Source organism: Cottoperca gobio, chromosome 4 (genome assembly GCF_900634415.1).
Source record: "Cottoperca gobio chromosome 4, fCotGob3.1, whole genome shotgun sequence".
In the NCBI taxonomy this organism is placed as follows: Eukaryota; Metazoa; Chordata; class Actinopteri; order Perciformes; family Bovichtidae; genus Cottoperca; species Cottoperca gobio.
The window spans coordinates 1,971,999-1,987,889 of record NC_041358.1 but is presented as its reverse complement, the minus strand read 5'-3'; the positions used below and the strand labels follow the sequence as shown (position 1 = coordinate 1,987,889).

Genomic DNA, 15,891 nt, shown 5'->3' with positions numbered 1-15,891 from the left:
TGGTGATGAGCTTTTACAGCCGCATGTTACCTTGGATACTGTAACCTAATATTAATATGAAATATAAAATAATGCATACAAATATGAAAATAACAAAATGATCTACATCTTGTAACTATCAAATGAAGCTAAAATGACTGACAAAATAAAATTCTATTTTACAAGTTTTTTTTCTATTTGACACAGTAACATTTAGGTAGCCTATTTACTGTAACATGCAAGAGGCACATTTTAAAACAGCTTCTGCATGTGTGCTCTCATTCTGCATTCTGACCTGTTGGATCTGTACCTCCCGCTTCATTACTTCACATCCTCCATGTGCCACACTGTAGTTTCCTCCCTTTCCCACATTGCTCATACTCATGATCCTCTCTACATCTAGCGCACCTTTCTCTTCCTTTTCAGAGCAGTATGACCAAACAGTTAAAGCATCGTTTAGGTTTTGGAACATACTCCCTCACAGTCATGTATCCCAGTAACACTGTCTTTGGGAGAATTTCTTCCTCAAATTCCAGCAATATACTTTTGCTGTCTGTCCTCTCAATCTTCATGCCTCCTTTAATGTTCCACCTTTCAGATTTGCCTTTATTTCATCAGGTGACCTCAACTGGTATACCCCAAATCCACCTCAATCTCTTGTTCTTTCGTTCTCCTCCTGACTAACCTCCATACTCTCCTCAACCTCGTGTTCATCTGACTCTCTGGTCCATTCAGAGCATAGCTGTGCCTGCCCGGCGTGGTTTCCCCATGCCATCCAGATAGAGCTCTCGCCTCGGATTTCCCAATGCCAACCGCAGTTTTCGCTCAGGTTCATCAACCATCTACTTAAGGCCCTGTCACACATATCCGTATGGCGGAAACGTATACGAAAAATAGCTCACAATTTGTCAGAGTCCAAATACGTCCAACTTGTCATCGGATCGGAAAAGTGAACGTATACAGATACGCATGTCTAACCTATTGATAGCGCATCACTTACTTATACAAAATGTATCCGACGAATGCCCAACGAATGCATAACGTATACAAAAATATGGCGTATACAAAATATCGGCAACACGCTGGTTTACGTAGATATAAGGTAAGGTACAAGTAGTATGACGTGAACCAGATGGCACTTTTCCAGCTCCGTTGTCCAGATGCTCTGATACGTTTTAAATAGGTAAGTGATACGCTATCAATATGTTGGACATACGTATAATAATTCGTTATGTATGCGTCAGCTACAACACCGCTGTGGAGAAGTTGGACGTATTTGGACTCTGACGCATTTTGAGCTAATTTTCATATACGCCGGCATGTTTCTGCCATACGGAGCTGTGTGACAGGGCCGTATGTCTGGCGTGTTCGCTATATCGTCTGCGTCCTTCAAACGATCACAACTTACCCTTAATTTATATCAACGTATTGCCGATATTTCGTATGCGCCGACATACGTTTCTGTCATACGGATATGTGTGACAGGGCCTTTACCTTCTCTCACTTGTAAACCTTTGGCCAAAAATGTACCCTGTTTAGCTAGCCAGCAAAACAGTCAAAAAACCTGCGCAACAGGTGTCCCCCCATAAAGCAATGAGATGATTCAGAAAGTGTCAGGGTTGTGACAATAAAAACTATTATAAAGCACTTATACAATAATAGGTTACAATAACTGTACTCTTTGTACAAAACATCGCCAACTTTTGTTGTCATTTCCAGCATTATAAACAACATTTTAAACTTTCTGTTGAAGATTTCATAATATATTTTGCCTGTAAAGACAACAAGATTAATTTCATTGTATTGTGATGATATTTCACAAACTCTCAAATTTCATAAAAAGCAAAAATAGTCATTTATATGCACAATAAAATATTATTACATGTTTGAAAGTAATTGGAATTCAATCTGATCTTTTTTATATTATTTGTGGCATTCTATTTAATTTATTTTCTTCTTTATTGTCCTTGTCCTTTCTATTTTGTATTTCCTGTCTTATACAGTGATTATAGACAACTTTCCATTCCATCCACCTTCATTGTGATGAAATGTTAATCTGTTTTGTTTATTTAAAGTCTTTTTTAATGACTTTTAACCTATGAATTTTGGTTTTTCACATTACAGTAACATATATGCAGTTTGCCTTTTAGAGAATCTGACTATTCTGCAAGCTAAGAACTACCACATTTTAAACTATTAGAACATTTACCTGCTTCTTTTTGTTACATTAATGTTTTTCTTAATACATCCATGGAATGAATAAATGCTATGATAATTGTCTTTCTCATACTAAGAAAGCTATGAAAACATATCATCCAATAAAACGTTCCTTCCTTCAACCCCCTCTTTCTTGTTCTTATTACACTGGGGGCAAATGTGGGAGTGTTGCAAAAACTAAAACTCTTTAACACCCTATACGTTGTTATCCTGTATGTTCGTATTATCTCTAACTGATGTAAAGGGCTGTTACTACACATTTCATTTTCATAAATATCAGACATCACAAATAAAGCCTGAGGAAAGTCTTCCAATGCATTGTTATGCCGAAGTTGGAATATTTTTGGTGTCAATGTAAAACCAAAATCTTATGATAGTGATCAGAAAAGCGAACACAAAATGGATTCATTTCTTTACAAAAGAGGAAAATGTCTTTTCTTTGTATTGTTGATGCAAATCTCTTGGTGTAATATTACAGGGGCCCTTCTTGCAGACAGTGTGTTATACCAACACACACCATGTGTCTTTGAGGACTAAAAAACATGTTGAGTGCATTTCCCTCAAAACATTAAACATTTGCAAGGGTTTGAAACGTGCATTATTAACATCTATGTTCGCTTGCTAGCAGTCTTCTTCTTACCTGCATTAACAATATTAAGCCATGTTGATGAGTGAAATTATTTATTTGGCCATTTCTTGCTTATAAATACTTAAAAGATAAAACGTAGAAATGTAAAATGTGTAACTGTTCTCAGTCGTCATCTTCCTCCTCCTGCTCGTCGGAGTCCTCCATCTCTTCCTTGTCAGCTTGCTGCTCCTCTAAAGCTTCTTTCAGCACCTGCTCCTCCTCCACCGATGGGTCCAGGGCCTCTGTGATGTCTGGTCCACTGGGATATTCTCTCTGTGCTAGTGGGGGGACAGCTGGGATGTACCCTTCCCCTGCATGCTTCAGACCCCATCCAACATAAATGTTCTCAAACTTCCTAAGTTCAGAGACAGCACATGGTTTATGACCTTTGTAAACTGTAACATTTCCTTCAGGATACTTTGAGAAATCAAACACAGGAAGTCAGGATATTCTTATCGTTTTACTTACTTTCCACAAGCGTATGCATGTGCCCCTGGCCAGAGGTTAGAACGCAGCACAGCTACTGCATGCTGAGAGGTGAGAGTGGAGGACACTTTGGAGGTCCAGGGAGGAGTGTTGAACATTTCTGAGAGACACGGATATTAAAAAGACTTCAAGAACATAGGTTTGGTTTCGGAAATGGAGGCACAGTGAAGTCATTGGTTCAGAAATAGAAAACTCTGCAAGCTATTTTATTCATATGCATTCTTATCAATATAGCAAAAAAATCCATTATGACGAATTTGGTTCTCAGGTGTCACTTTTGTGAATGCAAACCTATTTGCCACTGCTGATGATGGTTGCCTTTTTTAAAGTTGCCACCGCGGCTCGCTATGTGAACATGGGAACCACAGAAACAACATTTCTTTAAAAGAATTCTAGAGAACAGACAGAAATGAACTTGGAGCAACATCAGCTTTAAAGCTTCGTTATCCGATTAACAATGTTAATGAAAGGACCTCGACTTTCTATATTAATTGTATCATTGTGCTAACCACTCTCTCGCCTGTGAGCTAAAACCTTCTCTGTGTGGCTGCACGGTGAGAATAGAGTAGGAGCCTGTCGTGCATTTTTCAGGGCAAGTGTGGGATTTTAGATTTGAAAGCTGTTTGCAACTGAAGGCAACAAGTCAGACGATCCCCAGTGGACATAAAATCCTTGGTTATCTTTTGAACCCATTACTGGTTTGGTAGGAAAATATCCAAAGTCAATGACTGACCTGCATCTTGGGAGAGGGGTGTGAGCAGAGGAGGTCCAACTTCTGGCTCAGGCTCATCAGGCTCCTCTTCCTTCTCCTCAGCCTCTCCTTCCTCATTAGAGTCTTCTCCTGGTTTCACAGCTAGGTTCACCCAAGTACAGCGGCCCTAAGGCAGTCCATATTCACACAATAAATAAGCACACACATCAACGGTCCATGCACCTTCTACCATCAGACTTGCCTGCTGCAGGATGTGCTGAACATGATGCACCCAGGTGGACAAAGACTCAGCCATCTCAGCAACTGCAACGCCCTCAAAGTCAGGATTCATTTCGTAGCTGTCCCGGGGTGCCTCGTCTTCCTCATCACCTTCCTCCTCCCCAGCTTGAAAGAAGCCCTGGGGGCTGACCTGTGTGCCAGCTGAGATCCGAGCGATTTGTGCTCTTAGGTAGTTGGCTTCATTCCCGGGGAAAGGTGGGTAGCTGACAACTGTGGTGTCCAGCCTCCCAGTGAAGAATTTACGGATCAGGCGAGCAGCAGTGATCTGCGCAGGACTGACTGAAGGGAGCTTCACCCAGGGGAGACCAGGCTCTTTGCACACATAATAAAGAAACTTGTTAGCCCCTGTTCCAAGGGCCTCCTTCGGCACTGCTGGCAGGGCTTTATAGGTGGAATGAGGAAGTGGATCCATCTGAAAATGAAGTCACAACAAGACCAGAAAAATGACTCATAAAGATAAAGGTCACTCTGGAAGAAACCAATTTTTTTTTCTTTACTCAAATAATCAAAACAAATGTCCATTTCATGAATAAGAAAAAATAAAAAAGACAAATAAGAAAAATAAATAAATAAAATGGGTACTATAAATACTTACATAAAGAAATAGGAATATTACATTCTTAGTAGTCAAACATAATATAATAAAACATAATTATAATATTGTATTGTGCATATACTCTTTTTGTTTTCATGAAATTTATAAAATATGTAAAAATATGAAGGAAATGTATAGGGAGTGCAGTATTAACCCCAATTTATAGTTTATTTATTGAATAGTGCTTTTCACAAAAACATTTTAGAACAAATGGAAGGATCCCAGTGATGTGTTCATCTACAGCTGTCGGACTCCACCAAGGCAGCTGAGCATGAGACTCAACTACCCAGGATCCTCCACAGGTGTCAATCACTTCCTGTACCTGCAATCTGATCTGAAACTCCCCCATGGACCCAGGTCAATAAAACCAATCACTATATGGTTCTGTAGGCCATGCAGCCTCAGGAGCCATATTGTCTTTGTCTCTCTTGCACACGCTCACACTTTTTGGAATATACATGCTGGTTTGTATTGATTTAATTATTAGTCATAGTCTCTAATTCATAGTGTAGTATATTTTACGAGACTACATCAACTGGCTCCCCTTTCCCTATAATACAAAGATGTCACCCCTCTAATAATAATAATAATAATAATAATAACTAAATCCTTTTGATATCCACTATAATGCCTTTTGATATACTGCACCCATATAATTTTAGTACCATGTTATTATCAACTCCTAGTTTTATTGAATATTTGTTCCTCATACCAGTTCCCAACAGTCTTCACCATCATTTTTACATTGACGAACAAAAAAATGTCCATGGAAGAAAGCCTGGCCTCTTTGCTCACTTGCATCCTTTATCCTTTCCTTTATACATCCTTTATCGTTTCCTTTATCGTTTCCTTTATCGTTTCCTTTATCCTTTTCCTTTATCCATCCTTTATCCATCCTTTATCCTATCCTTTATCCTATCCTTTATACATCCTTTCCTTTATCCTTTCCTTTATACATCCTTTATCCTTTCCTTTATCCTATCCTTTATACATCCTTTCCTTTATCCTTTCCTTTATACATCCTTTATCTTTTCCTTTATACATATTTTATCCTATCCTTTATACATCCTTTATCCTATCCTTTATACATCCTTTCCTTTATCCTTTCCTTTATACATCCTTTATCTTTTCCTTTATACATCTTTTATCCTATCCTTTATACATCCTTTATCCTTTCCTTTATACATCCATTATCCTATCCTTTATACATCATTTATCCTATCCTTTATACATCCTTTATCCTATCCTTTATCCTATCCTTTATACATCCTTTATCCTATCCTTTATACATCCTTTCCTTTATCCTTTCCTTTATACATCCTTTATCCTATCCTTTATACATCCTTTATCCTTTCCTTTATATATCCTTTATCCTTTCCTTTATCCTATCCTTTATCTTTTCCTTTATACATCTTTTATCCTATCCTTTATACATCCTTTATCCTATCCTTTATCCTTTCCTTTATACAGCCATTATCCTATCCTTTATACATCATTTATCCTATCCTTTATACATCCTTTATCCTATCCTTTATCCTTTCCTTTATACATCCTGTATCCTTTCCTTTATACATCCTTTATCCTATCCTTTATCCTTGCCTTTATACATCCATTATCCTATCCTTTATACATCCTTTATCCTATCCTTTATACAACCTTTATCCTATCCTTTATACATCCTTTATCCTTTCCTTTATACATCCTTTATCCTATCCTTTATCCTTTCCTTTATACAACCCGTTATCCTTTCCTTTATACATTCTTTATCCTATCCTTTATACATCCTTTATCCTATATTTTATCCTATCCTTTATACATCCTTTATACATCCTTTATCCTTTCCTTTATACATCCTTTATCCTATCCTTTATACATCCTTTATCCTTTCCTTTATACATCCTTTATCTTTTCCTTTATGCATCTTTTATCCTATCCTTTATACATCCTTTATCCTATCCTTTATACATCCTTTATCCTTTCCTTTATACATCCATTATCCTATCCTTTATACATCCTTTATCCTATCCTTTATACATCCTTTATCCTTTCCTTTATACATCCTTTATCCTATCCTTTATCCTTTCCTTTATACATCCTTTATCCTTTCCTTTATACATCCTTTATCCTATCCTTTATCCTTGCCTTTATACATCCATTATCCTATCCTTTATACATCCTTTATCCTATCCTTTATACAACCTTTATCCTATCCTTTATACATCCTTTATCCTTTCCTTTATACATCCTTTATCCTATCCTTTCCTTTATACATCCTTTATCTTATCCTTTATCCTTTCCTTTATACATACGTTATCCTTTCCTTTATACATCCTTTATCCTATCCTTTATACATCCTTTATCCAACATTTATCCTATCCTTTATACATCCTTTATCCTATCCTTTATACATCCTTTATCCTATCCTTTCCTTTATCCTATCCTTTATCCTTTCCTTTATACATCCTTTATCCTATCCTTTATACATCCTTTGTCCTATCCTTTATACATCCTTTATACATCCTTTATCCTTTCCTGTATCCTTTCCTTTATACATCCTTTATCCTATCCTTTATACAACCTTTATCCTATCTTTTATCCTTTCCTTTATACATCCTTTATCCTATCCTTTATCCTTTCCTTTATACATCCTTTATCCTATCCTTTATCCTTGCCTTTATACATCCATTATCCTATCCTTTATACATCCTTTATCCTATCCTTTATACAACCTTTATCCTATCCTTTATACATCCTTTATCCTTTCCTTTATACATCCTTTATCCTATCCTTTCCTTTATACATCCTTTATCTTATCCTTTATCCTTTCCTTTATACATCCGTTATCCTTTCCTTTATACATCCTTTATCCTATCCTTTATACATCCTTTATCCAACATTTATCCTATCCTTTATACATCCTTTATCCTATCCTTTATACATCCTTTATCCTATCCTTTCCTTTATCCTATCCTTTATCCTTTCCTTTATACATCCTTTATCCTATCCTTTATACATCCTTTGTCCTATCCTTTATACATCCTTTATCCTTTCCTGTATCCTTTCCTTTATACATCCTTTATCCTATCCTTTATACATCCTTTATCCTTTCCTTTATCCTTTCCTTTATCCTATCCTTTATACATCCTTTATCCTATCCTTTATCCTTTCCTTTATACATCCGTTATCCTTTCCTTTATACATCCTTTAGCCTATCCTTTATCCTATCCTTTATCCTTTCCTTTATCCTTTCTTTTATACATCCGTTATCCTTTCCTTTATACATCCTTTAGCCTATCCTTCATCCTTTCCTTTATACATCCTTTATCCTTTCCTTTATCCTTGCCTTTATACATCCATTATCCTATCCTTTATACATCCTTTATCCTATCCTTTATACAACCTTTATCCTATCTTTTATCCTTTCCTTTATACATCCTTTATCCTATCCTTTATCCTTTCCTTTATACATCCGTTATCCTTTCCTTTATACATCCGTTATCCTTTCCTTTATACATCCTTTATCCTATCTTTTATACATCCTTTATACTATCCTTTATCCTATCCTTTATCCTTTCCTTTATACATCCTTTATCTATTCCTTTATACATCCTTTACTTTATCCTTTCCTTTATACATCCTTTATCATTTCCTTTATCCTTTCCTTTATAAATCCTTTATCCTATCCTTTATACATCCTTTATCCTTTCCTTTATACATCCGTTATCCTTTCCTTTATACAAACTTTATCCTATCCTTTATCCTATCCTTTATATATCCTTTATCCTATCCTTTCCTTTATACATCCTTTATCCTATCCTTTATACATCCTTTATCCTTTCCTATATACATCCTTTATCCTAACCTTTATCCTTTCCTTTATCCTATCCTTTATCCGATCCTTTATACATCTTTTATCCTTTCCTTTATACATCATTTATCCTTTATCCTTTCCTTTAAACATCCTTTATCCTATCCTTTATACATCCTTTATCCTATCCTTTATACATCCTTTATCCTTTCCTTTATCCTTTCCTTTATACATCCTTTATCCTTTCCTTTATCCTATCCTTTATACATCCTTTATCCTTTCCAAACAAACTAAAATGGGAGTGCTGTAAGAAAACTTTGTAAGGGTGAACATCAGGCCAGCAGCAGCATTCAAGGATTCCAGCGGAGGGAGATGGTGGAAGATGACAAGCAACTGGATGAGCGCCAGGGCCCCCACCCGAGTGAAGACGGACTGAATTTTCCTAATGCTGTACATGAGGAATCTACAGGAAAAAGCCTCAAAGGAAATAATGCTCAAGTATTTGTGGTATAAGTGAGAACAGTGTTTGTGTTAAAAAGAGAAAATGAAAGCAGCAGAGTGTTTGTACTAATAGAATAATTGCGGTGGAAATTAACGTTATACTTAATTTATCAAGAGGTACACATGGAGCAATCATGGAGAAGTGCTGAGCTAGCTATTTGTCACAGCAAATCAAAACAGGAACAAATCAGGAAATATAAATAAATATACGCAAACATAGTAAACGAGAATGAATGAAGATCATCTGTTACATTGATTGAGTACTTTCCACATCCTCACCTCATTCTCTCGAACATCTGCCTTTCGCTCCTCTTCTTCAGCTACTTCCTCAGTGCTCTGCTCTTCCTCCCCTTCTCTGTACTCCGCTTCAGCAACAATATAGCTACTCTCTGTTCCCAGAATCTTGCCCCACAAGGCGGCAGCACAGCAGCGCCTGCGAATCCACAAGCTGCTTGAGTGCAAGGAAGACCCTCTGCATCTCCTCTCTGCCCAGACCCACTCCAGCCTGCTCCATGTAGAAGCCAATCTCACTCACATTAGGAAGCGGTGTTTCCATCTGTTCAAGACCAAACAAAAACCGTGTTATAGGCTTTATTGACGTTTTTATGTAATAAAAATAAACAAATACAAATACACCCACAAAGTTTTTAGAAAGGTGCAGAATAAAATAATTACTTTTTTTTCAAAGATGTTATGGTTGTCCTCTCTGGGAACCATCACCTTATCGTGGTGGAGAGGTTTGTGTGTCCCTATGAACCTGAGAGCTGTGTTGTCTGGAGCCTAGTGCTCCTGGTAGGGTCTCCCAAGGCAAATTGGTCTCAGGTGAGGGGCCAGACTAAGAATGGTTCAAAAACGACTTCATTAAAGAAAGGGAAAGGAAAGGAGAGACCCTGCCCGGAGGAAGCCCGGGGCCCCCGTCTGGAGCCAGGCCCAGAGGGAGGGCCCGACAGCGAGCGCCTTGTGACCGGGTTTGCCACGGAGCCCGGTCGGGCACTGCCCGAAGAAGCTACGTGGTGCCTCCCATCCATCCATCCTGTGGGCCCACCACTCATGGGAAAAACCGCTGGGGTCGGGTACGCTGTCACACGGGTGGCAGTGATGGTCAGGGACCTCGACGGACCAGACCCGGGCAGCAGAGGCTGGCTCTGGGGACGTGGAACGTCACCTCTCTGTGGGGGAAGGAGCCGGAACTAGTGCGGGAGGTGGATCGCTACCAGTTGGATCTGGTGGGGCTTACCTCCAAGCACAGTCTTGGCTCTGGAACCTTACTCCTGGATAGGGGTTGGACTCTATTCTTCTCCGGAGTTGCCCAAGGTGTGAGACGTCGGGCCGGGGTGGGGATACTCACTAGCCCCCGTCTGAGCGCCGCTACGTTGTTTGTGCCTATGCCCCAAACCGCAGTTCTGAGTATTCGGCCTTCTTGGAGACCCTGAATGGAGCCTTGCAGGGGGCTCCAGTAGAGGACTCCGTAGTCTTGCTGGGAGACTTCAACGCACACGTGGGAAACGATGAAGACACCTGGAGAGGCGTGATTTGGAGGAAGGGCCTCCCTGATCTAAACCCGAACGGTCGTTTGTTGTTGGACTTCTGTGCTAGTCATGGAATGGCCATAACAAACACCATGTTCGAACATAAGGATGCTCATAAGTGCACGTGGTACCAGAGCACCCTAGGCCAAAGGTCAATGATCGATTTCGTAATCGTATCATCTGATCTGAGGCCGCATGTTTTGGACACTCGGGTGAAGAGAGGGGCGGAGCTGTCGACTGATCACCATCTGGTGGTGAGTTGGATCAAGGGGTGGGGGAAGACTCTGGACAGATCTGGTAAACCCAAACGGGTAGTGCGGGTGAACTGGGAACGTCTGGAGGAAGCCCCTGTCCTGAGGATCTTTAACTCACACCTCCGGCGGAGCTTTTCAGCCATCCCTGTGGAGGTTGGGGGCATTGAACCTGAGTGGGCGATGTTCAAAACCTCTATTGCTGAAGCTGCGGAGATGATCTCCACCTCACAGGTGTGGTATACCAAGATGCTGATTAGACAGTATGATTACTGCACAGGTGTGCCTCAGGCTGCTCACAATAAAAGGCCTCTCTAAGAAATGTGCAGTTTTATCACACAGCACAATGCCACAGATGTCGCAGGTTTTGAGGGAGCGTGCAGTTGGCATGCTGACTGCAGGAATTTCCACCAGAGCTGTTGCCCGTTAATTCAATGTTCATTTCTCTACCATAAGCCGTCTCCAAAGGCGTTCCCTGGCAGTACATCCAACTGGTCTCACAACCACAGACCACATGTAACCACAGCAGCCCAGGACCTCCACATCCGGCATCTTCACCTGCAAGATCGTCTGAGACCAGCCACCTCGTCTCAGGGAAGCTCATCTGCAGATGGCAGATAGCGTGTATGGCGTCATGTAGGTGAGCGGTTTGCTGATGTCAACGTTGTGAATCGAGTGGCCCATGGTGGCGGTGGGGTTATGGTATGGGCAGGCATATGTTATGGACAACGAACACAGGTGCATTATATTGATGGCATTTTGAATGCACAGAGATACCGTGACGAGATCTTGAGGCCCATTGTTGTGCCATTCATGCACCACCATCATGTTGCAGCATGATGATGTTGCAAGGATCTGTACACAAGTCCTGGAAGCTGAACACATCCCAGTTCTTGCATGGCCTGCATACTCACCTGACATGTCACCATTGAGCATGTTTGGGATGCTCTGGATCGGCGTATTCCAGTTCCTGCCAATATCCAGCAACTTCACAGCCATTGAAGAGGAGTGGACCAACATTCCACAGGCCACAACCAACAACCTGATCAACTCTATGTGAAGGAGATGTGTTGCACTGCGTGGGGAAAATGGTGGTCACATCAGATACCTGGTTTTCTTTTTAATATATGTTCAGGTAACAAGGCACGTAGGCGACATTATAATGGTTACTTTTCCATGAGTTGCAGGTTTTATAAGATCTCTGCAGGTAAATATAAAACAGCAAGGACCCTGAATAAAGACTGCTCAGCATACCAAAACCTCTCCGAACAACCACTGGATGAGTTTTGTTTTTGAAATCCTGATATGTAACCTAGCGTCATTACATTTCTAAACAACATTCACTTCTCGATCAAATGTGACACAGGTAAACCCAAATGCCTATATGCCCTGTCCCATTCAAATCACCCAGACAAATATACAGTGTAAGTGTTTGTTGCCAATACCAGCTCCTCCTCCTGGTCAGTCTCTTCTGGCTGAGAAAACAGCAGGCGCTGCTGCTCAGCCAGCAGCTCAGCAGCTGTAGTCTGTGGAAGGTCTCGCAGGGTGCTCCGATTGTCTTCAAAACAAACCTGCTTCACATCCCGGCTCATATCCTCAATCACATCCACCACATTCTGTGGCTGCTCATCCATCACCTTTATCAGCAAGCAGGTGAGGTGGTCATAGCTGAAACATAACAAAAAAAAACATCAGTTAAGGCTTCTTGAGCATTTGACCATCTGTTGGTCATTTTAGACAGACACACTCTCCACATTTAAGAGTAGGCTAAAGACTTTCCTTTTTGATAAAGCTTATAGTTAGGGCTGGCTCAGGTTTGCCCTGGATCAGCCCCTAGTTATGCTGCTATAAGCTTAGACTGCCGGGGGACACCTCCCTGCTCTCTTCCTTCTCTTCCTCTCTCCTCCCCTCCCTCTCTCTTCTGCTCCCTCTCTATCTGTATGCATTTATGTAAATGTATGTTACTAACTCACCATCCGGGGTATCATCCCCGGAGTGTCTGTCTCTCATGTGGCAGGTTGCCACTGATAAAGTTTACGTCAGGATCATGAATCGTGACAGCGCCTGCTGACCTGGTCCTGCTGGACACCGGGAAGCCTTATTGACATTTTCGTGGATTGATCCATACTTTCTATTTCGTTTTTTTTCCAACACAACATAATTTCTGTCAAATGTTGTATTTGTACTATGTTGTTTATCCTGTACACACGACATCTATTGCACGTCTGTCCGTCCTGGGAGAGGGATCCCTCCTCAGTTGCTCTCCCTGAGGTTTCTTCCATTTTTTCCCCTTTAATTTTGGGGTTTCTTTTAGGAAGTTTTTCCTTGTGCGATGCAAGGGTCTAAGGACAGAGGATGTCGTAATCTGTACAGTCTGTAAAGCACACTGAGACAAATGTATAATTTGTGATATTGGGCTATACAAATAAATTTGATTTGATTTGATTTGATTTAGAATGTAATTCACTTATATAAGCACATACCAATATAACAAGTTTATTATTGTACAGAACCCAGGCGTTTCCTTTAGAGACTGGCAGCATGGGTTTGTGCTGTGTTGTATTATGACTGCCTGCACAGTGATAGTTACATCCACTCTTTCTCTGTTCTTAATATCAACTTTGTGTTTTTCAACCATATAAACTTCACATTTACAGTACATGTAATTGAAAGGTCTACTTCATGATGAACAACCAGTGGTGCTCGGATCCGATCAGATCCACTCAAGTGTTCTAGTTTAGGAGATCATTTCTACGCGCCGTTCTCCTAATCTATAGCACTTTACAATCGGATGCAGTCCTTATTATCTCCTGAGGGAGTTCACATTGGCCTTTTTCACTACGTTTATATAAATCATCCAACCTATGCTTTTGTAAATGTTTTAGGTTATCATACTATACTATACTATAGTTGTTGTTTAATAACTGATGGTTTTTATGATTGATGAATTTAGATTGTATGGAGCCAGTTTATAGGTGAAACACTGTCCTCTGTTTCTGTGGAGCAGGTGGCTCAGAACTACACAATGAACCTTTAAAAGTAATCCATTTCTAACTAGAAACCAATTGGACTTTTCAGGAAGATACCATTAGGACGTATTTGGTGACATCTTTTTTTGTAACATGATATCGTTTAATTAGCAATAGCAACCTATGTGAAATGTACCAATTTAGTGCAGTTTGAGATTTAAGGTCACCTGTACCGTCATTTCTTGAGCAGACTCGCAATAAAACCCAAACGGCGGTTCGCTTGACCGCAGTTATTGTTTACATGAGGGTCACGGAATGCTCCGGAACCAAGCGAGCTAACTTGGCCCTGCAGTGATGAGCTAACAACAAAACACTGTCATTCACACGTTACTTACAGGTTCAGGTTGCTTTCCGTGCTGGCTTTCATCATGAAAGTCTTGAGCGAGGCAGCTGACAGCAGTCTCTCCTCACTTTTGTCTTGGTTTCCATCCGTAGTGTCCATCGTTCTTCACCTCCGTCTATTTCATTTGTTTCGGAACTTTTGTCTTTCAACACACTAACTATCGGACTAACGGTAGCTATAAGACGTTAATAACTTATAGTTAGCTATGTTAGCATTCACAATGCATTAACAGTGCCACTGTGGAGACCCAAACTTCAACAGTTGCTATGGTTACTACAACATAACGGTTGCCAAGCTCGCGAGATCACCGCGAGTTGCGAGTATTTAAATACCGCTATTAAATGAAAGATCAAAAACTAAACTTAACAGGAAATAGAAGTTGGTATGTGGATACATTATTATTATTATTATTATTATTATTATTATTATTATCATCATCACATCTGTGCTGCGCTGAAAGTATTACTTTAACCACATCAGCTTTAGATTAGATATTAGTCTCATCTAAATGCAACATAAAAGAAAAGATGAGCTTGTACATCATAAGATCAACACCATGAGTTTGTAGGTGTTGGCATTTGGCAAATTGAAAATTAAAAGTGGATCACTCAAGATAAATAACAAATGTCCCAACCTGTAAAACCTTTTCTCTTAGGGAGAACAGCTACCAGTTTGAATATGAAGGGAAAGAAATCACAATACTCAAAGCAAGACTTCAAACCCTCCACCTATACACTGTCATTAAGCTACAGTCCTGTCTTACTTTGGTGAAATACACTGCTTCTATGTTGCTATTCTTACAAAACACATTTCCTCTTAGTGCTTCTAAATCTTGGAGGATCTTCTACTAGACTGTGAGAATATTGTTTTACTAAATTAAAGTGTATTGCGTTTAATAGGTTGCTAAAGTGTACTTTGTTTACAAGTCTTGACTGCTGAGTGAGTTTCAACTGTAAGCCATCAGTTAGACCCATCTTGTGGACTGATTACAGTGGGTGTGGCTAACACACCTGTGGCCACCTAGATTATTAAATCTTATTTTAAGGAAACAGCATTTGTTCCAGCCCCAGCCCCAGCCACATCTGACGAAGACTCGGAGGACATAGACAAAGGAGTCTTTCGTGGAGAGGATAAGTGAGCCAAGTATTTGGGTTTGCTTGCTGTTACCTCTCCTTATTCAAATGTGTATATTTTCCATTCCCGTTCAGGTCTCTTCTTGTAGATATTACAGGCTTTGCACATGTTTACAACACCACCGTAACCACTCTGCTTTTGTATATCCCACCCGCTCCTCTCATACCAAACAGCTCATCACAGGAGGCCTGTGGAACTGCCGGTCAGTCACTCGCAAAATTAGTTAATCTCTGGCTACGCCTCCCAGCAATCCCTTGACTTCCTTGCTCTCACTGAGACTTGGATCACACCTGATAAGAGTTGCAGTAGAGGCCTGGCAGAGCATCACCAGAGAGACCAAACCCAGCATCTGCTGATGTCTATGGGTTCCAGACTTCAGGCTGTCATTGACTGCAAAGGA

At 40.1% G+C, this 15,891-nt stretch overlaps 1 protein-coding gene across 1 annotated transcript; it reads right to left on the bottom strand.

Annotated features, from left to right (window-relative positions):
- Positions 1–2,860: 2,860 nt before the first annotated feature.
- rsph4a (radial spoke head component 4A) lies at positions 2,861–14,625 on the bottom strand. The gene is given in 8 exon segments (XM_029429738.1): positions 2,861–3,179; positions 3,293–3,410; positions 4,044–4,188; positions 4,264–4,713; positions 9,485–9,619; positions 9,621–9,761; positions 12,431–12,653; positions 14,350–14,625. Coding segments are annotated over 8 exon segments (1,551 nt in total). The 5' UTR covers positions 14,457–14,625; the 3' UTR covers positions 2,861–2,947.
- Positions 14,626–15,891: the final 1,266 nt, after the last annotated feature.